General features: G+C 45.5%; 1 protein-coding gene across 1 annotated transcript in view; it reads left to right on the top strand.

The window, feature by feature from the left end:
• LOC103368034 (AT-rich interactive domain-containing protein 1B-like) overlaps positions 1–23,489 on the top strand; it is a 193,016-nt gene that overhangs the window by 119,206 nt on the left and 50,321 nt on the right. Inside the window, exon 5 of the mRNA XM_008296268.1 lies at positions 16,285–16,585. Coding sequence (XP_008294490.1) covers positions 16,285–16,585 — 301 coding nt within the window. The remainder of the gene's footprint in view (positions 1–16,284; positions 16,586–23,489) is intronic.

The following is a 23,489-nucleotide window of genomic DNA, read 5'->3' as shown; positions in this document are numbered from 1 at the left end:
TTTTTTTTTTTTACATTTTAAATACATAAAGGAGGGAAATAAAAGACTCGGGGATCAAGCTAGGGAGATGGGAGACTCCAAAAAAAAGGTGATTTAACTGTGTGGATCTCCTTCCTTTTTTTTTGTTGGGATGCAGGGTTGTGTTTATACAAAACGGTTGAAATAAATCATCTTAAGTGATTTACTATAAGCATCATATAATCCTAAAAAAAGTATAATAAAATTTTGGGATGCCTGCAACACACATTCGACTCTGGAAATATTTTAAGGAACATTATAATGGCGCTGCGGAGCATAAAACCTCCATAAACTCTATTGAGATGGCAAACACAGAATAGCATAATAGAGGGATATAATTGGGATTATTGTGATATTCCTTACGCGCCTTTGTGTTTCTAAATGTAATGTGTAGTAATAACTGTCCGTGTCAGCAGTTTGAATCGCATTACGAAACAGTCAGTAATGTTGCCTGATCCTGAACGCACCCCCTTGTGATCACATGCTCGGCTCGCAGCAAGCACAGCGCCATCTCCTGTCAGACTCCAGAATTGCACCCAGGGAACAATGGCACTTCCTTCGACCACTAGAAAACTCTCTCTGCACTTTTACCCCACGTTAAAAAAAAAAAAACAAGACATATTTCTCTGGATGAAGTCTTAACTTTTTTTTTTTTTACACCTGCTTTGCATTTCTACACATAATAAATTGCTTACATCTAATTATTCAATATCTCAATTATCGGAGCTGATAGCCTCATGGTGCACCTCGCGAGCTTAAATTTACAGCCCTATTCTGCAAATGTCTAAAATGAAATTAACTTTTTACAAGGTGTCATCTGTGGCTTTTAAGTGGTGAAATTGAAGCCCCTCCTTGCACACACACACACACACACTCACACACACACGTACACACACCTCATAATGAGAAGCCATTATTAGGCCGTGATTGGAGCCAGGGTGCTGATATTAAAAGTGGCAGGAGAGGCAATATCACCACAGTGTCTAATACCCTAGTAGATATGTCATATATTTTAAGACAGCTGCTCTGCTATTTATAATTAATAGCAATTTAGTCTCAGCAAAAAAAATTGGAAGACAGCTAACAGAGGGATCTTGTTCCATTAAATGCAGATTCAGAATCAATGTCAAAGTGACATTGTGCAGTTTTTGAGTGGGTGGTCCAGACTCTACAGAGCTTACATAAATACCAAAAAAAAAAAAAGAAAAAGCCCATATGGTGTCGTGTGTGTGTGTGTGTTTTGCACGGAGGACGACTTCCCTTTGATTCAGTGTAAAAATAAGTGCAGAACAAACAAAAGAGAAATGAAGTTGGCCTCTAAAGACACATGAATAAAAATAATCTGTCTTTATTCTCCTGCCTCACAGTCATAAATCACTCCTTCCCAAATGACAGTCTTATACACGGCGTATCAGTGTGGCAAATGGCTCTATCTTATAATAGCAATGTAGCACATAGCAATATTATCTGCTGTGGAGTATTGTAGTGCATGTGTCTCAGCGCTGTGCCCCGGAGCGCTAGCCAGATTACACTGGCCCAGCGACAGTCTTATAATAAGACTCGCCCATTAAATCATATCAGCACTGCTTTTTATAGGCCAACACCTCAGCTACGACACTATGAAACTGTCTATCACACAGAAATGTGCATGTCACAGTGTGTGTGTGTGTGTGAAGCAGAGATAGTGTGTGTGTGTGTGAAGCAGAGGAGACAGTCTGGGAGGAGACGCGTGTGTGTTTTACCAAACGTTGCTGGCGTTTGAGCTGCTCGCCGCAGCATCTGACAGCGTTTCATCTTCTCCTTTTATTAGATCAGCCTCGCGCCGCTGTCACCTCTCCTTTCCCCGCGCTTACATCACACGCGCACGCACGACCCTCGCGCGCGCACGGCCGGGGCGACCATTGGCTCGCCGAGCTCCACGAGGACGTTCTGGTTGGTTAGCCGGTCTCTGTTCCGGCAGGCCGGGCGGAGGAGAGGCCATCCAGGATGACTTTCCATCTCAAATCAGAGTGCGAATATGCAAACTGGATGGTTGACTGATATGAACTGTGAATCCCAATGAGTGTGTGTGAGTGTGTGTGTTGTTGGCAGATTTGCCCTCTTTAGGTTTTTATTTGATGTCGCAGGTGTCGTTCCAAATGCACCGAAAAAGTCATGTTGAATTTGGATTTTTTTTTAAAAAACGTGCAGCACTCAGAATTACCGGCCAATTAAAATGCTCAGACAGGTTTTTGACTTTCTAATACACAGACTAAAACAACTATGCAGCAAAAGCATGATGCTATCTGCGCAAAAAAAAAAAAAGCTTTTGTATTTCCAAAAATCCAATTATTTCAGATGTCCTAAGGGCCTGCTGTGTGAAGTTACCAATTTGTTAAACGAGTTATAATGAAAATATTGAATTGAAAATTACAACTCTGGCATATTTCTAAGATTAAAATGTCTTTTATGGGAATCTGTGGATTCAAGCCAAAATTGAGCGCTAAAAACAAATGCAGCCATTAATTGTCAGTGTTGCACTTGTTTGAGCCCGATGACCTTTTTTCTTCCTTTCTTTCTTTTTCCAGGACAAATCAAGATTAGTAGCTTTAAATATGTGGTTTTGTTTCGACAAACTCCTCCTTGTTGCACACTGTGCCGTAAGTAGCTTTCTGTCTCTCGTCTCTCCAGCTTCCTAAGCAGAGCTGTCATGTCACATTTGTCATCTATGATTGATGACGTCGATGTCTACCAGGGAAGAGTTAAAGAAACAATCCCACAGAAGACATAGTGGAGCGGCTCAGATTCTTTTTGGACAAAGCAGATTGACGGGTTTTTGTTCCTCGCACTTTATTCGCTGCCTTCTGAGGCACGATTTTTCTGTATGGTTGCATGTTTGACGTGACTCGCTCGATTGTGGCAGTGCAGCAGTGAAGTTAATTCAGACGCTGTGTGTGTGTGTGTGTGTGTGTGTGTGTGTGTGCTCCTTCTTTTATTTTTGACAGCTTTGTGATTTCTTTCCATATCCTCAAGTTTTTTAGATTTGCTTGTGTTGTCACTTTTCATGACATTTCTCAATGTCTCAGTTTGTTATATCTTTAAAATGTGGAATCCAGATTGTTCTGCAAATTACTGTACAGCGCTTGCGACAAAATGGCAACGGGAAGGCATTTGTGGAACCGTATTGTTTTGCAAATCGTAGCCGCGCGTGCTCTTTAATTGTCTCTAATTGTTAAGATGCTGCTGAAATCACACATGAATATCTATTAGCCTTTGGAGTCGTGTGCATTGCACGCGAGAAAGAGAAAGAGAGAGAGAGAGAGGGGGAAAAAAAAAAACACAGTCGATGATACATCTTGAGAATCCGGCCAGCAAAAACAAATGATCCACGCAGTAGGATTTAATTGAAACGCGTAATTGCGTTGTGAATCATGATCCTTTTCATGCTAATGCACCAGTCCATACATGGGCCTTCCCTGTCATTTATGCTACACATTAATATTTCTCACAGACAGATGTACAAATATCTAAATATAAATCAACTGATAGACAGGCAGAGACACAGACACGGAAAGTCACACATCAGTGCTGACGCTGAGGCATGCCGCACATACAAAGCAATGTAGTACACACACATAGACGGACAGGAAGAGTGGCTGACGGGCAGACACACACACACACACACACACACACACTTGCAGCATCCCAAGGCCTCTCCACATCTCGGTTAATCCAAGCCGTCAGTCAGTGCTTCGGGGCCTGGATGCTGCCATTTGATTGTAATTGCAAAAACCGGAGGCAGACAAGGGAGAGCCAGGGATGTCGATAGACAGGTGGAGGGACGGAGGGATGGATTCCTCCTGCTTACCCACAAGCCCCTGCTCAGCACGCTGTGTGACTTTGTGTCAGCAGTTTGTCTTGTGCATAGCTAATGACGGCTCGACGGAGGGGCGGGCTCGAGTCTGCCGCCGCCGCTGCTCCTGTTCGATCTCTTTCTCTCTATCCTCTGGTCTTCAACTGAATCCCTGACAAATGAGATTTTGCCCGAGGTAGATGGAAACGACGGGCTGCGGAGCAAGGCCTCCGTCTGCCTGGCTGTCTGTTTGTTAAGAAATCTCCCAAGCCGTAAAGGACCCAGAGGTTTTTTTTTTTGTTGTTGTTTTTTTTTTTCCCTCTCTCCTCCTCACCTCCCCATTCTTCTCCTCTCGCCCTTTTCTTTAGCCTCCTCTCCCTTCATCCTGCCTCTCTCTTCCCGCAGCTCCTTCTGTCTTCTAATTTAAGTCGGAGGGCAGAATAACTCACAGTTGTTTTAATGAAGAAACGAAGGGGGGGCGTAGAGGGCAAGGGCAGACTGAGCAGCAAGAAATTGGAGGGAGAGGGAAGAAGAAGAAAAAAAAAACAATAGATGGAGTGGGTTTGAAATGAAACAAAAACAACAGCTTCTCCAATTAAGGAGAAGTTTTTTTTTTTTTGTTGTTTTGTTTTGTTTTGTTTCTTTGGTCATGGACAGTCAGTCACACTTGCTTTTGTTGAGTATGTGATGAATTACACCCCTCCACTCCTTCTCCTCTGCCTTTGTTGTGGTGAAGCTCCAGCCGTTTGTACCTCCTACAATATCTTGCGCTGTGAATTCTCCATGCCTGTTTACCAACCGGGGTTCTTTTGAACTGCCATAGAGAAATGGCTTTTTGAAAAGTCTCTTTGATGGTGAGCCCAATTTGTTTTCACCGCTAAAAAGTTTGTTTGAACGTTCTGAAATATGGGCTGACGTTGACGACGAGGCCTGTCCTGAGAGGGGCTGCCGCCTCCCGGTGTGATTCTTTGTACCGGCGTGTGCGTGAAGCGTGTCTGTCATAATCACTAAAACGGGAGTTATAATTACTCTTTGTTGGTTTATTAGCCCCTTGTTTATTTGTTGACGTGAATCAGTCACTTATAAAGATCCCTGAGACAGAATGCAGGGAACTAGAACACGAGAAAATGTGTTTAATGATATTAAAATTGGAGGGATTCGTTTATTCAGGGCAGTTTTCTGTTACACCTCTTAGCTGGAAGGTCAAAGGTCACGTTTAGAAGATCTACAAATATGTCACCGACTTCTTAAAGCGATCAGTTATTTGTAATTTTGCACGATTATTCCTCACAGATATTTGCACATCAGAACTATGTGGATAACACAAATAAAACCACAATACAGAACGCACATATTTTTGCAAATTTACACAATGAGAGTCGACTTTTTTTTACTGGTATCGATCATTAGAGCAATAAGAGAACTGAACTCACACTGACACTAACTGTCTGGACCTGAGGGAAGTTCTACACTCACTGCTATCTGTTATTCATGTACTGGCGCCTTCTGTTTTACAAACTGACCCTGCACATATGCACATAACTGCACCTTGTGTGCACTTTTTGTGTGACTAAAAGTCACTGCAAATCTTCTTCAGTGCTTAACATACAGAAGTTACACTGCTGTTTGTATAGTGATCTTAAAACACCAAACAATATGCTGTGTCACTGTTTCCATAGGTTACATTTGTATATGTTATTTTTTACGATATTTTAGTATTTTTGTTTTTGCCCGTTTCTTTTTTTAAACTGAAGTCTGGTTGTGTGAATGCATGGAGAGGACTGCTGCTTAATGTCATTGTCCACTTAGCAAGGCGACCAATAGTTAGTGTTTGCAGCTGGTATACATCCATCCATCCATTATCCATACACTGCTTAATCCTCACTAGGGTGCTGACTTAGGCTGAAGGCAGGGGACACCCTGGACAGGTCACCAGTCTATCACAGGGCTACACTTAGAGACAGACAACCAAGCACACTCACATTCACACCTACGGACAATTTAGAATCACCAATTAACCTCAACATGTTTTTGGACTGTGTGGGAGGAAGCCGGAGAACCCAGAGAGAACCCACGCTGCGCAGGGAGAACATGCAAACTCCACACAGAAAGATCCCAGGTGTCTTCACCAGGATGCGAACCGGCGACCTTCTTGCTGCGAGGCAACGATGCTAACCACCGAGCCACCTTGCAGCCCTGCTGGTATACATTTGCAGTAAAAATGAAAGACTCCAACACGATGCTTTTGTTAATTTATGTTTAATGTGTTCAAATAAAAGAAAAAAGAAATATTTCATAGTTCAGTAATTGTAGCTTGTAACCAATCAGATGGTGCTGTGGGCGGGACGTTACTGGAGACCTTGACTAATCTTTAAATGAATTTATTTTACCTGGAATTGGTAAAATAAAAATAACGATAGCAATTGTTGACCAGTCTGACAATTAGACAACCCTAATAAGAAACCCAAGTGTTACAGTATAAGTTAAAAGTCAGTGAAAACTAGATTGAAGCTTGTAGGCGTGACTGAAGTCGTATTTACTGGGTGCAAGTATCATACACCTGTGATTCCTAAAGCTGTCACATAATCTCATGTGAATTTGTCATGTGTGTCATCTGTAAAGAAAAAGTTCCATTTCTAATTCATACAATACTTCAGGCATCATCTAATAGATTCTCTTTTGGCTCCTTGTGAGTCAGCATCTCTCTTATTTGGGATGAACCTATCGTTTCAACTGTTGTCAAATTCAGATTTAGCTTTTCCTGTTGTCGGGTAAAATTCCTAAATCACAAGACATCACCAGCTGATTGTCAGATGCACATAATCACATTTCAAGGTCAGACAATCAACAAAATGCTGAGCAGAAAGTTAGCGAGGGCTCGCAAAGGTGGATTTTTCTTCCGGCTGAAGGATAGATGTGGAGTCAAATGTTAATTTTACAGCATAAAATTAATCCTTAGTCAACACAGATCACGACAAGATATCTCTCAAAATTCCACCAGTCCCATTATTGATCAGCGGCTCAGGCTGATGGATTACCGAGGCGGACGCACTGACAGGCGGAACGTCCAATGGGGGAAGAGTTTTGCCGTGCACCGATCAAGCCAGACTCCTAAAACCAGACCCCCTCCCTCCTCTCTCTCTCTCTCCCTTCCCTCCCCTCTCTTCTCTCCCCCTCTTTTGATCAGAGTCATTTTGACAGTGATGCATAAGTCTCTGCAGCACGGGGCTGGCTGGTTGGCAGGAAATGCCACAGATCCCCCGAGAGTAGAGCAATGCAGGATTAAACAGAGAAAGACACCCCCTTAAAAAAAAAAAAAGGAGTAAAAAGGAAATCAATGTTTCCTCCCTCTGTGGACGGCGAGAGCTGTTTAAGGATGCTGCCACTCTTGTGTTTTCTGTAGTCTTTTCTCTTCAAAAGGGGCTTTTTTGTTTGTGTTTAAACTGTTTTGTCTCAGGGTTAGTCCGCTCTGCCCCTCGTCTGCAGCGGACTGAAGTCCTACGCCGAGGTTAAATCGAAACAAATCATCACTATCATTCCCCCCGCGCTGCTGTCCTCGCCTCCCTCCCGCATCCCCTCCTTTCCGAAGCTTCCCAACTTCCTTTTTCTTTATTTCTCGCCACTTCTATCAAGGAGAAGTGAATGGCACGCGTTTCATCTCTTCCAAAAGCAACGGTGAGCCTGAAACACCACAGAGGCAGCGCTGGCTAACATTGAACTGGATTGGGTAGAGTAAATACAAAGGCATGAGGGAAAAGAAAGCAGCTGGGGAAACACAAAAGGATGGAGCTGCAGATGGGAACTAACCTTGCCTTGGTTTCTCTGATGTTCCTTTACACACACACACACCTCCACCACCGCACCCATTACTGTCAACCCCTCTTTCTCCCTCTCTCTCTCTCTCTCAAGTCATCCTTTTATTTGTCATGTTCAGAGGACAGCACCAAAGCATCTGAGGAATGGGAGGTTACAGTGTATTAAAGGAAACGTTGTTTGACAAAAATGGTCATTCCCCCCTTTTTCAGCAGGAAATACAGAGGCTGTGCAGCTCGCGCACTTCAAAGCTGCCCAGAAAACTTCCCATGAAACGACTCTGATTGTCTGTATCTAAAGGGGACAAGCGAGGGATTTTCCCCCCTCCAGTGTCTCGGCACAAGTCTCTGTCACATTGTTCTTAACGTTACGCTTTGTGGCTGCACAAAAGGAATAGAGGATGAATTTAATAGCTCTCATAGAAGTCTTGCAGGCAGGGGGAAGAAAAACAAAACATGTTGCTCCACAATCATGTGTTGTTGTTTTTTAACCAACAAAAAAAAAAGGAAATCTACAATTTTGGAGGGAAAAAAATGTCACCACATGTGAGGAGTTCATTGGTACATTTACCAAAAAAAAGTAAATAAATCTGATGCCAGAATTGCTGTAAAATTCATTATTGACATTCATGATTTTGAATTCTTCCAAAGCAAGCAGCAAAGAGGATGTCATTATTCATGTTTTTTTTTTGTTAAATGGCAAGCAATTAACATTTGATAACATTTGAGGATGAATGGCGTCTGGAATGAAACCTGTCATTCATGCATCACTCTTTGTGCTGTTAAAAAAGTCCCTCACTGGCCCATTTCGATGAAAGATATCGCACAGGGATGATGCGGGACGCGCCGAGGACGCCGAATTAGCGACGAGGGGGAACTAAGGGAGAAGTTGGACTGGTTGTTTGGACGTGTTAGTTTGAAGTGAGGAGTCTACAGTCGGGTGGACTGTCTCCCAGCGACACACATCCAACCCTCTCTCTCTCCCCCCACCACCACCACCACCACCACCACTCCCCCCTCCTCCCTCACTCCTCCAATGGCCCTGTCGGTGTGCCAGGGCGGGTGATTACCGACGCTCTCCCCCAATTATGGGCTGATTATTCCGCCGCGCTCTAATTGACTGGGGAGATATGCAAATGGCTGTCATTTGGGATGATAAAGGATGCGGGTGCTGGATGCCCCCTGCATTATTTAGCCTCGGCTGTACGCAGCGTGAAGGATGTGGCGTGCGCTTTAATTGCTGAGGAGAGAGAGGTTAAGCTGAACGAGCAGTTGAATTAGAAATGAGGAATTTGGGCCCTTTATTTATTTCTTTATTTTGCTCCTCTCCTTCCATCTCCACTCCCTTTCTCTCTCTCTCTCTCTCTTTCTCTCTCTCTCTTGCACACACACACATTCACTCTCGTACACTCCATGTCATGCGTTGTTTTTCAGTTCTCTCTTGGGTGAGTGGAGAGGTGAGGAGGGGGTGGGTGGATGGCAGGATGTCATGCTGGAATGCCATAAATAAAAACATTAGCGGAACCAATACGTGCAGAACAAATGGGGTGAGTGTGTGTGTGTGTTGGCGTAAAGGGGAGGCGGTGAGTGGTCGGCTTGTGCATTAAAAACTAAAGTGTGAAGAACCTTTGCGGACTAATGAAAAAAAAAAAAAGGAAAAAGTTTCATCGGCTCAGACAATAAGCTGGCTCGGCCTGTCTCCTCTGCGTCCGTAAAATGTGCCGTTTGAAACGAAATTCAAATACACACCTCTAGCCGGAATACCAATGACCTAAACGCGGCGTGTGAAAGGTCAGGCTGGTGGGCGGGCGGAGACGGAGTTTTGCGGCGTCTTCGGCTCCGGCACCTGAGCGTTCAAAGACGGCCAACCTCCATGTTTATTTAGCCACTTAAAGGACGGCGGCGGTCGTTCAAATCACTTTACTGTCATTATTGATGGCGCAGGAAACAGTGGGGGGGGGCATTAAGTGAATAGGGCCCACTGGCTAAGCACTCCTAGCTGCCACAGCTTGGCATATTATCAGGGGAAATCGGAGTGAAACTCAACACTAATCCCTCTGGTTTGGAGACAAGCAGTGCCAGATTTGGAGCGTCTTTAACAGCTTAGGGGTAATAGGGCCTCAAATGTCCCTTTCAAAGTGGCCCTCCCCATATCTCCACATTACGAGAGGCTTAAGAGCCGGGGGAGTTATCGCTCAGTGAGCCCCCTATCTTACAACAAGCAATAATTACTAATGCGCTGGAGTTACTGTTAGCATTATCGCCAGATTTAGCCAATCTATTGGTATCCTGAGTCAGGTGTCCGCTCGGCTGTCTGACCCCTCACGCCTGACTCCGCGACCACTGCGAGGTTTTCATCTCGGCGCTGGTGGTTGGAAAACAGAGAGAGCTTTCTTTTCCTCTTATCGAGATGCCGCGGTATTATCAAGAGATTGTCTGGGCTTTGTGAAGTGTGCAGAGGCAGAATTGAAAAGAAAAGCACAATTGCTTTTGCAGTGCTGCCGTGGCTCTCCTCTGCACAACTTTGGGAAGCCCTGAACAGTTTGTTCTTAGGCGGCTTTTGTTCGGGATAACAAAAAACAGAGAGCGAGCAAAGGGACTGTCTTTAACAATGTAGTCCTCCAAATAGTGCGGAGTGTTCTTTAAATCACAAAATAGTTCCTCTGTAATCACAAACTGCTGTCCGTTCAAACAAGCGTTTTGCTCACTAATGTAGTGTTATTTCCTGCGGACGCCGTCTACACCCAGTGTTGCTTGGAAATGTATTGGCTACAACAGTGTTTATATCAGACTTTAAAAGTGTGTGGAAGTAAAGACACGAAAAAAGCACCATTTTATAGCCCAATAAATTCACTGGGAAAGTTGCAATAGCAGCATTCGGGATTAGGATCCCCCTCTGACCACCTACAGTAAATATGTGTGCATCTACAGTGTTGTAAATGGTATTGTAAGGCTTCGGTATCGCGAAAACGCTGAAGTTTGCTTAAACCAAGAGCGTACTGGTTAGATTGGACACAAGCGCAGAGTAAAGGTGTAACATAAGCTTCAATTTCTGTCTTAAAATCGAGTTTTTTATGCAGTTTTTGTGTGTTTGGCGACACTGTGATCAGCTTCAATGGAAGAATGATGTGGAATTTATGGCATAAAGACAGACTTCTGGACTCCCACGTGGCCTTTTGGTGTAAACACTGTAATTGGACGACATAAAGATGCCATGTTTGCTTCATTCATTGTGCATTCATATGGTGAATTGTGAGCGTTTGGAGCAGTTATTGAGGCAGAACGACTGCGGTCATTATCTTGCTTAAACCTACACGCTGACCCGCTTACATAATGTAACCTCGTGTTCTCTGACATACCGTCCTCATTACCGTGTTGCGCTTTTTGTCGCCGTGCTCCCGATTCCTACGCAGACTGTATGCCCCGTTTTGCTCAGCGTGCCACCTATCGCGGCCCTGGACAGACTTAAATGAATGACAGTTGGAAACTTGAGGCACTCGAGAGAGAGAGGCAGTCATCCTCGACGCTCATGGCACAACACAGAGGTCCGCGGGTTGGCATGCTAACATATTTGATTGCCTGCTGGGTGCTAGCCTAAAGCCCACATGGGTTTTTGGCGAGCCCGAGGCTGTGCCAAAAAACCGTCTCCCCTCGGTTTCGCAAGGAGCGCCCCTGCCTGTATTTGGAGCCTGTCTCTGTCGTGTGCCTCCTCCTCGCTCCTTTTACTTGGAGACCCTCAGGAGGGTGCAGAGACGCCGCTCGACAACTCTTATCGCCGCACACACACGCTCTCATGCATACACACATCCCAGTTTATCTGGCGAGGGCACACGTGTTTGCGCCGTCCTGCAAACGCGGTTACTGTGAGTTAGCGACACATTCAGCATGTACTGCTTTAATAATCATCATCATCATCATCATCATCATCAACAGTTACCGTCATCGTTCCGGCCTCGGCAGACATTCCAGCTGATTGACATCAAAGAAAGAAATTATGGTGTGGGTGTTGTGTTAAATCTTCCTCCAAAAAGTCCCTCTCCTTCCCATTTCTCTTCTTCTTTTCTGTACTTAATAGCACTTATTGAAGGGTATTACAGTTGGCGCTCTACATGGGGCATCGCATTAAAACCCTCTTTTCAAACATACACGCGCACATTCGGCAGTCCATTTGGATTCATTTGCATGGCATTTCATTTGGATTTTGCCTCAATCGACGGTTTGGGGGGGAGGATAAAAAAGAATCTTTGTGTAATAGCATTTCCTCTTAGTCTCCAGTGCGCCATAAAGACGGAAAGTACGGCGGCCGGAGCGGATAAATGAGTGCAGCGCTGCCATGAGAAGACCCGTCCCTCAGGCCTACAAACGATAGCTATTGGAGTTAATTACAGTTTACATCATCATATTTACCCAGAGAAGAGAAACAGAGAATAAAACTGGCCTCTGAGCACACAGAGGTGTTATTTCTGCATATACGGTAGCAGACTGGAGTGGAGTACGGTCTTAGCTGTGTGCAGCACTGTAATGGGTTTTACTCTTGACCTGCAGGTCCTGTATGGATACATATATATATATAAGCTGGTAAAAGCATTAATACCGTAAGAAAATACAAAAGCATAGGTGCAATTTTTTGTTCGACTATGCTCATACTGTGACTACATATGCACCCAAAAGACGTCCCGGTTACACAATGCATGTGTGTGTCGCTACCTCGTGAGCGCTATTCAATCTGTGGTGTCCACAACATTAAAAATGACATTTAAATAATTCAGTAGCATCACTTCCAGAAACTGAGGGAGTCCTCATGAACACTGTTGACAGCTGTTCTGTGATTATCCACAGTAATAGGAACACTGTCTCAAAAAAAATGTCGCTGTTGAATTTTTTAAACGTCATTTGTCAACTACGCCGCGAGCGCCGCGAACTAAATCCTGTTCACCTCCGCCGTGGTGTAGGGCAGCAGAAATTACACACAGATTATCTCTCGGCTTGGAAAAAAAAAGTAACCCGTGACCTGTTGAGGTGACGCAAAATATTTGTGATTTAAGTCAGCTGATGGTGCAACATATACATATGACTCTTAATGCAGTTTTAGCTGTTTTATTGTAAAACATGGCAGCTTTTCATAAAACACACATTTTTCTTGCTCAAGTTTTGAACACTTATGACGCTCACATGGCCGAGCCAGAATCTCTAAGTGGATTAGTTCTTACAATTGGCGCTGGGTTATAAAATTTGTAACAGAAAGTCAGTGTTTTGGTTGTGAGCAGCCATAAGGGAGGGGTTTTTTTTTTTTTGAGTGCTACCCCTCACAGTGCTCAGTTGCTGTATTTGAGTGTGTGTTTCAGGCTCTAGTTAGCTGGCTATCCATCTGGTGCAGAGCCCTCAGCCATACTATGCCTCTGACTGGGGCAGACAGAGAGAGACAGGAAAAAAAAAAAACACTTGATGTGAGTGTGTGTGAGTGTGTGTATGTGTGTGTGGACATGATAGAGGGAACAAGAGGGGAGGAAAGAGACAAGTTTCTCCGGTCGCTCTCTTTTTCCTGTAGCCCACAGGAAGCTGCAGCCATTGGCTCCTCCCTGTCTAGACAGAAGAGCACTTTTGCACACACACACACACACACACATACACTCGGTGCCTTCTACCATAGCAACTTTGATTAATTCCCAGTGTGAGAGGAGACAACATCAGCACCGTGGTCAGGGGGAAAAAGGCCCACAGTCTGCTGGATGTGACAGCTCCCTGCTTCACACTGATGCCTTGTGCGAGCGTGAGAGCAGGTCAGTAGTATAAGTGAAGAATAGGATGAGGAGCGTGTGTGTGTGTGTGTGTGTGTGTGTGTGTGTGTGTGTGTGTGCGCACGGCCTCATCTGTCCCCTCGGCCGCATCAGTGCTCAAGCATGTCTTGCTGTGACAGCCCAGCAGCCTGTGTTCCCGTCACACACACACAAACTGAGGGAGCACTAAACGAGAGTGCAGGCAGGCACCAACACCAGCGAGGTGAAGGGTCACGAGTGACTACCTCTCCAATGTTGTGTGAAATGTGTAGATGGCAGTCTCGGCCCATTATGTGTGTGTGTATATGCGACTGTACGTGTGTGTGTGTGTGTGTGTCTTGAGGCGGGAGTGGTGTTGGGGGGGGGGCATCTCAAAGTAACTGGTTATTATCACCTCAATATTTTTCTTATTATGACAATTACATGCTCCAGGAGCGAATTAAGCGATACAGGACGCCAAGCGGGAGTGGTTGACAGCTATTTGGAGACTCAATGCACAGAGCAATTTGCAGCCCCGAGCCAAACAAATTGGATTTGGGCCACTTTGGATTGGGGCCCCAGATTGTTGGGCGTTTGGATCCTCCGACCGCATGCCTGCCTGGCTGGTTAGCTGACTGGCTGGCTTTGATTCTTTACACATGACTATGTAGCAGACAGTTAGCCAGGTAACACAGCGCTCCGTGGCCGTTGACAAGGATTAAGTGTCGTAGAAGGAGGGTGTGTGTGTTGATAAATGCATTATACTGCTGATGGGGTTTTTACTATTGACGTTTTTATATAGTCTGCGCTTGTTAAGCTTTCCCACCTTTTCATGTTATAAAGTGCTGCTACTTTTTTTGGTCTTGGGCCACACAGCTGTGCTCAAGTGTGTGTATAATCCAAATGAGCCTAACAGCCTCTAAACGAATTACTGGTACGCATTTTCCCACCCCTAAACTGCCACTGGAAAAGCTGGCAACAGCACCCAATTAGGTGAAATGCAATTATTCCCATCCATTCACACAATTAGCCTGTGGGTTAACAGCCTAGCTGTACATCCGGCTAGCAGTGTTTTGGAAAAGCCATCTCCATGGTTACGCCGACTCTCACGGTAACCTCGGCGTGTCAAATGGCACGCACCCGAGGCAGCCGGTCAGTCAAAAAATAACATTCAGCCCCATTGGTGCAGGCAGCGCATTACATCACTCAGCTCAGAATACCGGGTGATTTGATTGGCCGAGACAGGGAGTGGTACCATGGGTGAGGAAGAGGAAAAGAAAGAGAGGGAGAGAGAGAGAGAGACGAAAGCAAGTGCCCCATGTGCTCAGTCGAGCGAGGGTAGATAATGCCAGGCGACAGACTGGCAGGCTGGCAGAGCGGGTGGGCACTCACAGCAGCATGATGGAAAACAAAGGCTTTGTGTGTCACTGCCGAGATCGCATTAACCAAAACAAGCAGCCATGGACAGACTGCCACACTGACTTGGTTGTCTGTTCCACGGGCTAAGCCATGCATGATGGATGGGAAGAGATGGGGGACGCCTGTCTCACTTTTTATGTGATATTACATGGTGCTAGGGTAATGAGAAAAAGTAGTTTTTGCTGTGACACAGAAGTGATTTTGCGTCAGAGCTGGATGGATTCAAAACACATGCCTTCTCTGACAGCTAGTGCTCTCAAGACATGCAGGTTTTGGCAGATATTTGTAGCGTTTGCTCTGGTGTTCTAGGACTGAAACTTGGGACATTTTCATATGATTTGAATCCACAGTCTACAGACACTGAAACCTGAACCACCGTGACACTGTCCAGTAGCGTGTTGTCGTGGCATCACATAGCAACAAGCACGCAAAATAAGTCTAAAAATATGGCGGCGGCGTTCCTTTTCTTCTCCAGTTGTGGAGTTTATTTTGAGATCCTGTAGTGTAGCTCCGTGTGACTCAGACGGACACGTATCTGTCTGCGGTGACAGTGATGGTTGCGGAGGGCTCAGGTGGGACAGGAGTGGAGGGTCAACAGGCCTGGCATGGCAGGTAGGATCAGCTGGCATACACCCGCAACTCCTCCTTTCCCTCCCCGAGCGGGCACCAGCCAGGAGACCGGGGTCACTTACAGGTGACTTCCCCCATAGTCATGTACAGCTGGGGCACAGCCGCCGCTCCGTGGATATGTGTGTGTTAGTGTGTGTGATGTGTGGTTAGTGGGCAGCCATCACATTTCATCACATCTCATCTCATCTCATCACATCTGCTCCTCTCCTCACTTCAATCACTGTCTCTCCTCCATCTTTCATTGTCATCTTTTCCTCCTCCCGTGCCTTTCATGTCGTCTGTATGCTGTCAGCGGTATTATCGGGGATTCTCTGGAATCGTTTTAGAAGGGGGAATACCTACTTAGTGCGCGCACACACACAAATCCACAGTCCTGCGCTCACCACAAGGAATAAAAACTGTAATATGAACTCACCCTTGGTCTGAATGAAAGCCCATTACAATTTATTTTCACCACAGCAGCCAGTGTAGTGGCTTCTTTCTTTTTTTTTTGTTGCTCTTCTGCCATATTAACCGCTGTCACTGAGACTGAGGAGGATTTTGAGGGGTGCAGTCGCTCACCGAAAAAGTCAGTGAATCTGGAACTTCTTGCATCTTTGCATCCTGTGTTCTGGCTTTACAAACCACACTTGTGTGTATCTCCGCCGTGCTAAAATAGCTGCAGTGGCGCTACTTTACGATGACATAATTTGCACTGGGAAAATTTTGTGCTTGCTTGAGCTTACATTTAAATGTGCCACCTGCTGCATGTCAGCTCTCATCAAACGCTTGGGTGAGCTTCATAAATACTCACTGCGAGTCTTTTCTTCTGTTCCAGGACCTGTCTGGCTCGATTGATGACCTCCCCACTGGGACGGAGGCCGGTCTGGGCTCAGCCGTCGGCGCTGGAGGCTCCTCCAGCAGCAGCAGCAGTAGCCAGGGGGAGCAGGGAGGCACGAGTAACCAGGGACAGTCCCCCTTCTCCCCTCACGCCTCCCCGCACCTCCCCAGCCAGAGGAGCGGGCCCTCACCCTCCCCGGTCGGCTCCCCGGCGGGCTCCACTCAGTCCCAGCAGTCCCGGTCGGGCTCCGGACCCATCTCTCCGGCCAGCGGACCCTCCGCCAACACCGCGGCGCCAGGTAGGGCTTACCACGGGAGTCCTCTAGAAGAACGCGCGTCTGGATAATCTGATTTTACGTTGATGAAAGGTGCAACTTAGAACACGATAATTGTATTAGTTTAATCACCACAAACAAAACAAAACTGCCGGTGACAAGATTTGCCTTTGAAACCAGACACTACATTGCATTTGACATCATGTTCCGGCGTGTTGGATTCCCTGGGAAATTTGCAAAATTGCTTTACAGCTTAAAGGGAAATTGCTTTGTGCCACCAAACAAGACACTGCTGTTGGAAAGCAAATTATGCAGCAAATAGTCAAAACATACCGCAGTCGGCGAAGTCACGTCAGGTTGGATTGGCTTTGACAGCTGATGAAAAGCAGCGATCGGGGTGTGGCCACAACCCAATTTTTTTCTCGCTATTTTTTTTTTATTTTCCGGTTTTAAAAATGACACTGGGATCATGTTTGTGGCAGCATTAGTAAACTTGTTGCTTCTGGAAGCATATCACAGTCATCACACCTACATTTCTGCTTGACCTTTTACATCTATACTGCTGTTTTTTTAAATATGTGCATTTAAAGAGGATTTTAAAAAGGTCATGTAGAAAACTGATGGGAAATAGGTTTACACATTTGCACAAATAACAACATGCCAACATTTAAATGTGTTTGCATAGCAGGAATAAAGCGTCGCATGTTTCTGTAGCCAAACAGCAACATCACAGCAGGAATAAAGTTTTATTCTAATCAGTGTCTTGATTTTAACCCATAATCATATGTTAGACAACCACTTTTTAGAGCAGTCCAGATAACCCGCAAGCATAAAGATGGCAAAATCTTTGTTTAATAGCATCTCTCTCTTTCTCTCTCTCTCTTTTTTTTTTTTTTTTTCCTCATCTCCAATCCACCGTATAATCCGTCCAGATCAATTTTCATTCTGCCAGTTTGGACGAAGGATGAAGCTGAGAACACACTGCGGCAGAAGGCCAAATAATATCAATCCAGCATGTCTAGACTTTGATATCTCTGGTCCATTTGAAATCATAATTCAAACCGCTGAAGAATATTACGGCGTAGTGCCGAGCACTTCATGGAATATGTCTCATTCATTTTCTTCACACAGTTTTTGTCCTCGCATAGTAGAGATTTGTTAAGTCTTTGATCACGCCGCTGTACGGACGCGTCCCTACATTGCGGTGGAATTTTAATAAAGTCCACCCCTCTACCCGCTACCTGTGGATCGCACCAACGTTTCTGTCCAGACAAACATTTCCCCATCCGCTCTGGGTCCTAATGAATTGAGACTGACTGGTTGTGGAGGACCTCCCATCTGATTTGTAGCCTTATCTGAGATATGGCAGCCTAAACAAGACACCAACAGGATTATCAGACAATGCACGGTGTGTCTGTCTGTCTCCTGAGGCCATAGCAGAGCACATAACCATTTAGATAAACACTGAGCATTATAAACGAGTGGGGGATTTGATTTGCCTCAAACTGGGCCTACGAATGTGTGTGTGCGCGGTGTGTGTGTGTGTGTGTGTGTGTGTGTGGCCTCTCCCGTCATCTTGCCACCTCTCTTCCCGACTGAGCGGCTGACCGACGCATCAGCATGTCTCAGACCTGTCAGTCACTCTGACGAGGCGGGGCAAAGTGTCTTGAGTGAGATCCCGACGCCGGCACCTCCTCCTCCTCCTCCTCCTCCTCCTCCTCCTCTTCTTCTCCTAGCAGCCGCTTACCAAAGTGATTGACGCTAATGAAAAACTGGGACAGTGGTTTTCCAGGCGCCCGTGCCAAGAATCATGACGAGAATCCGGAATGAGGCGGCAAAGATGGGAAGCGAAACCGATCGCTGGGACGTGATTAATAAGAAAATATTTAAAAATATTCCCCATGCCAAATAAATGGTGATAAAGCGTGGAGCAGTGAGTAACATCTGGCATGTTTTAGCGGCTGTACTACAATCAGTTTGAATTAGATCAAGGAGCAGCCAGCCTAAGAGAGACACAGGAGAACTAATGTGGTTAGCACACATCTGATTACTAACGCTCCGCTCTCTAACACTTCATCACAAGTTAGGACACTTTAGTTAATGTTGTCGTTTTAGTTCGGTGCAAGTCAGTGAGGAGGAGAAGGGAGCGAGGGAGTCGGCTGTGTGTTGGTGCTCGCTGCTGTTGCTTCTGTGCCCTCATAAAAAAATAAAAAAAAAAGGTCTTTATTATTCAAACCACTAAATAAACATAATAAGACAAACATTAATAAGCTAATTAATTAGTGTGAGAAACGTGTCTGCAGTAGTTTGAGCTCCAGTCAGGAAAAAGTCAAAACACAACATGTCTTGTTGCTCCGTTGCACTCTGGTCCATTAAGGCTGCTGTCAGTGGAGAAATTGGAATTGCAGGCTTTTCTAAAATAGATTCTGCTCCTCAGCTGATGTCAAGAGCGGCTGTTTGCATTTTTGGTGGGACGAAGTTGAGGTTTTTTTGTCCTATTAAACACCATATTAGCTGCTCTTTGAATGTCATGATGTTATATTGTTAGTTTGGGCGTTAAAATGTTTGTTAGTTTGGGTTTTTCCTTCAAATACAAAAAGAAAATCAGCCCAAGTGTGTTTGCAGACCGCGATTAATGACGCAAAAAAAGTAACAGCGACGGTGTGGCGGTGAAGAGGCGTCCGGGGGGGATGAACGATCAGCTTTGCGTGTTTATGTGCGCATACATATGCATGTGTTGAGTGGCGTTGGTCTGTCACCGCTCAGCCTCACACGGCGGAGTGATGCGACGTGTCACATGGATGAGCACCCACGTTACCCTTGACAGCGGTCAGAGGAGAGCAATTTCATTATGTCATCCGTTCACCTGGCTGTCACACACACACACGCCAACACACACGGCGAGAAAGGAATAACACAGGAGGCAGGAAAAGCATACATAGCAGCACATTAGACCACATACAGCCATAAAAACTTTATTTCATGGTTTGACACTTCACATATATTGTTGCCCACATAAATCACCTCTGTATATGTGCTCGCTTGGATGAGTGACAGTGTTGTCTGAGTGTGTGTGTGTGAGAGAGAGAGTAAGAAAGAGTGAGAGTGAGAAAGAGAGGGAGACTGACAGATTGCCAGCCTATCATACACCCATACACTTGCACAAATCTATCTTGTCAGAGCTCCGCAGCACGCCTGTGATTCCCTCGTCTCCTCACTTCTCCTCTTCTTTCTCCTCTCTCTCCTCTCTCTCTCTTTCTCTCTCTCTTTCTCTCTCTCTCTGTCTCTCCATGAAGCAAATCCAATACACTGTAACATTATCCGGGCCTCGCCTTGCTATTTGGATTCTCTCCCGGAGCCAAAAAGGCACACACAGGGCCAAATTGATTTTCCTGTTGCGCTAGATTTGTGACAGTCGAGCAGAAATCACATTGCTCAACCGCCAAACCTCCCCCCTCCTCGTCCTCCACCTCGTATATGCACACACAAAAAAACAGACTCTCTCTCTCTCTGCACACACACCTACTTCCTCCCAGTGTCTCTGAAGCAATTCGGAGCATCCTCGGAATATTTTTTTCCCCCTCCTTCCTCGAGACATCGGGGACGAGGCGGCCAGACGTTTGTCTCTCATCCGGATGGATGGTGTGGCGGGGAACCGGCGGGGCCGATGGGAGGGGGAGAGAGAGTGGAGGTCATCCAGTCAAAGTGCAGAACGCTGGGCTGTGAAAAAAGTTCAGTCCCTCAGTTAATATCGACTACAGAATCCGTCACGATGCTCATTTGTTTATGTGCGTTTAGAGCCTTCCTGGATATTTCTAGCTGCCGTTTGGCTCGAGTGTGTGCACATGAGCCGGGTTGACGACTCGTTGACAGCTTGTCAGTGTGGCGTCACTTCCTGTCAGCCTGAGTGTCACTTTTTTTCCCCCCCCAAAAAAAGTGCACCGAAGACGTATCCATTACCGGGCTGAACCTGCTGCACGTTGCATCAAGCTTCACACGAACTCGGCACACGAACTCAAGTTGTCATCAGCTTGAATCGCTGTTGCTGATGGGATGGAGACGATAAGGCTGCGCCAGGGTAAATCCCTCTACCAATTTCAGCATCGACAAAATTTACTGCAAGGAAAACATACCGCCAGGATCTAAAAGTCGGGGGAAGTTATCTGGGAAGCAGACTGTTGCTCCAGAATCCTCTGTGAATGTTCGGCTCGGTTCAGATCCTGTAGCTATCATCATTCATCGACCAGGGCATTTATATTGGTTTCTCTACTCAGTGTATGAGGTTACTGTACAAATTAAACTCAAAGTGACACCGTTTATCAGAGCTAGAAATGAAAACATGAAGAATGTGGAGTTCCTTTACAAAAATTATCCAAATCTAAGCTTTAAAATGTGATATTTCATTAAAATGACTTTATTATACATGTCTCACTTTATTTAAATTGCCAAAAAATTAACCATTTGCTCGAACCAGATTCTGTAAAAAACTAAAAAATTTGAGTTAATCAACACAAACAAGAAGCCTTTAGTGACTCGGCTGTGACCAACTGTCATGTCAGAAAAATTCTGTCACTATTCGGTAAGACTGGGGTGAACTGCAGGCTGTGTTCACATGAAGTCAAGTCTGAAAAAATAAAGGAAAATGTAGTATTACATCTATAGTATAAATGGTCACTATTTATATTTTTCCTACCTGTGGGCACTGAAAAATATTGTAGATGTTAATTTTTAAAAGCCACTTTATTCTATAAAATAAATAGTGAAGGAAACTAAACTTCCATTTTCCTCTTTTTGTCTGATTTACAGCATTGTAACTGTGTCAAACTGCAGAAATTTCTCAGTTCTCTCCACTTCCATCCATGGTTGTACTGTTTCCATCGAGGTGCAGGAGTTTATTTGGAGCCCAAAGTTAGTGAACATGTGGCCAAAAAACACCCAGACACAGCTCAAAGGACCGAAGCTTTGTTTTGTTAAATAACTGAACCATTTTAACCACTTAAAAACAAAAACTACGTCGTCTCTATCGCTGCGGCTGCCATCTTTGTGTTTCAGACTGATTGCTTTAACTGATACCGAGTCAACTAGACCCAGACTGTATTTATACTCTGCGTGGTGATATTTGGTGATATTTTCATCTCTCTCTGTGTGTGTGTGTGCCTGTGTTTACACATTCGTGTCTGTGTGCCTGGCTGCCTTTGAAGGCCAAACTGCAATATTTTTTTCCACACTGTGCAGCTACTAATTGACACAGAGCACATACACACTCCTCCATGGCCCAGCTCGCTCTGTCTGCTGCACAAGATCACAAATACCCCTCTCTCCTTCTTCTGTTTGTCTCACTCTTCTTTTCTTTTCTCTCTCTCTCTCTTTTCCACCGAGGTCCTCTGAGGTCCAGTTAACGGTGCCCGGCTGCTCTCCCTCCTTCACTTCTTCCCCTCCTCCTTTTTTTCCCTCCCTCTTCCATGTCTCCTCACCCCCTCCAAGTTTTTTTTATTTTCTTCTAAAGAGGTGATTGGAGCTCGCGGGCGAGCGCTCGGGAGAGTTTAAGCTGTTTATCTGCGCTTCGCTTCGAGAGCTTCCGGGGCCTAGAAAAGGACAGAGAGGTCAGGGCAAGTGGAAGAGAGAGAGGGGAAGGAGGGATAGATAGAGGGTGGGAGAGAAGGCCAAACCTGTCCAATTTGCTAGCTCAAGGGTCCTTCTGTTCAAATCTCCTCCAAACGGCTTCGTATACGCTCTTGTCCTTTACATCAACCCCCAGCTTAGCCTGTATTTGCATCAGTTTTATTTAAAAAAAGAAGCTAATTTCTGTCTCTAATTATGGTAATGAGAACCACAGGAAGAAATAAAACTATTTCGCAGAGGTCCTTCTCCGGGGTCAGAGGTCACGCATTAGCCGTTTCATGCCTAAAGTTGGCCATTTACAAAACAACGACTTCCCAGACGACAGAGAGAAACTCGTTTTCTAACTGCGAAATATCGGACCAGAAACGACGCCGGAGGGATGCGAAAACTTGAATTTTTTTTTTCCTTGTGGTGAAAGTTATTACAAGGAAGCGGTGGTAGGGGCTGAGGGGGTGAGTTTTCTGTGCCGAGTGTGTTTTGCAGTGGTGGGGCGTGCAGAGCCGGGCGAGTTTTCTAGTCACACCACTCCCTAAGAGGCTGCGTGGTGGGAACACTGCCTCTGGCTGTCCCTGTCCCTCTCTCTTTCTCTCATTATTTTTATCGTGCTCGCTTTTTCTTATGTTCCCTCTTGTGTCTCACGTTCCCTCGTCCCCACCCTCTCCTCCCCATCTCTGTTTGTCTCTTGCTTTTCTTCGCTCAGAGCGTTGCTGTGGTACAGGCCTCCCACCGAGGAACAAGGCTGAATTTTCCATCCACATTTCTTGCCTCTGTTCCTCCCTCTTATTTCTCCACATCTCTCCTCCAGCTCTTTTTCTCTACTTCTGTCCTCTTTTTTTTTTCCTTCTTCATCCCAACCCCACCATCCACCCAACTCTTCCCCCCCACCATCCTCTCCTCTCTCCCACAATCCCTCTGTCTCCTCCTGATGGCTGCTCGTGTTCGAAGTGAAACAGCAAAATGCCCTCCCCGCAGGCATTATATTCACAAAGCACACCGTCGGCCAAAACAGGGGAAAAAAAATAGAAGAAAACGGCACCTGCTTGCTGCGTTAGCCATTTAGAGAAATCCCATTCTAACTCTGTCCGACTGGAAAACCCTAACCGGAGCATAGTGTGCAATTATTTTCCCTCCCCAACACCTATTTTCTTGCTTTCTCTCACTCCATCGCTCTCTCTCTCTCTCTCTCTCTCCCCCGCATCCTGCTTGCTATTTTTTTTTTAGCTTAAGCTGCAGTTTTGCTTTACTTACAGTTGCTACTCAGCGTTGGAAGTAATGAGGATCTTGGGAGAGCGCTTGTTTTGCGAGC

The sequence above is a fragment of the Stegastes partitus genome, unplaced genomic scaffold, assembly GCF_000690725.1.
Source record: "Stegastes partitus isolate 25-593 unplaced genomic scaffold, Stegastes_partitus-1.0.2 Scaffold1115, whole genome shotgun sequence".
Classification (NCBI taxonomy): domain Eukaryota; kingdom Metazoa; phylum Chordata; class Actinopteri; family Pomacentridae; genus Stegastes; species Stegastes partitus.
Note: the sequence above shows the minus strand (reverse complement) of the source record. Positions and strands in the feature narration are given on the sequence as shown.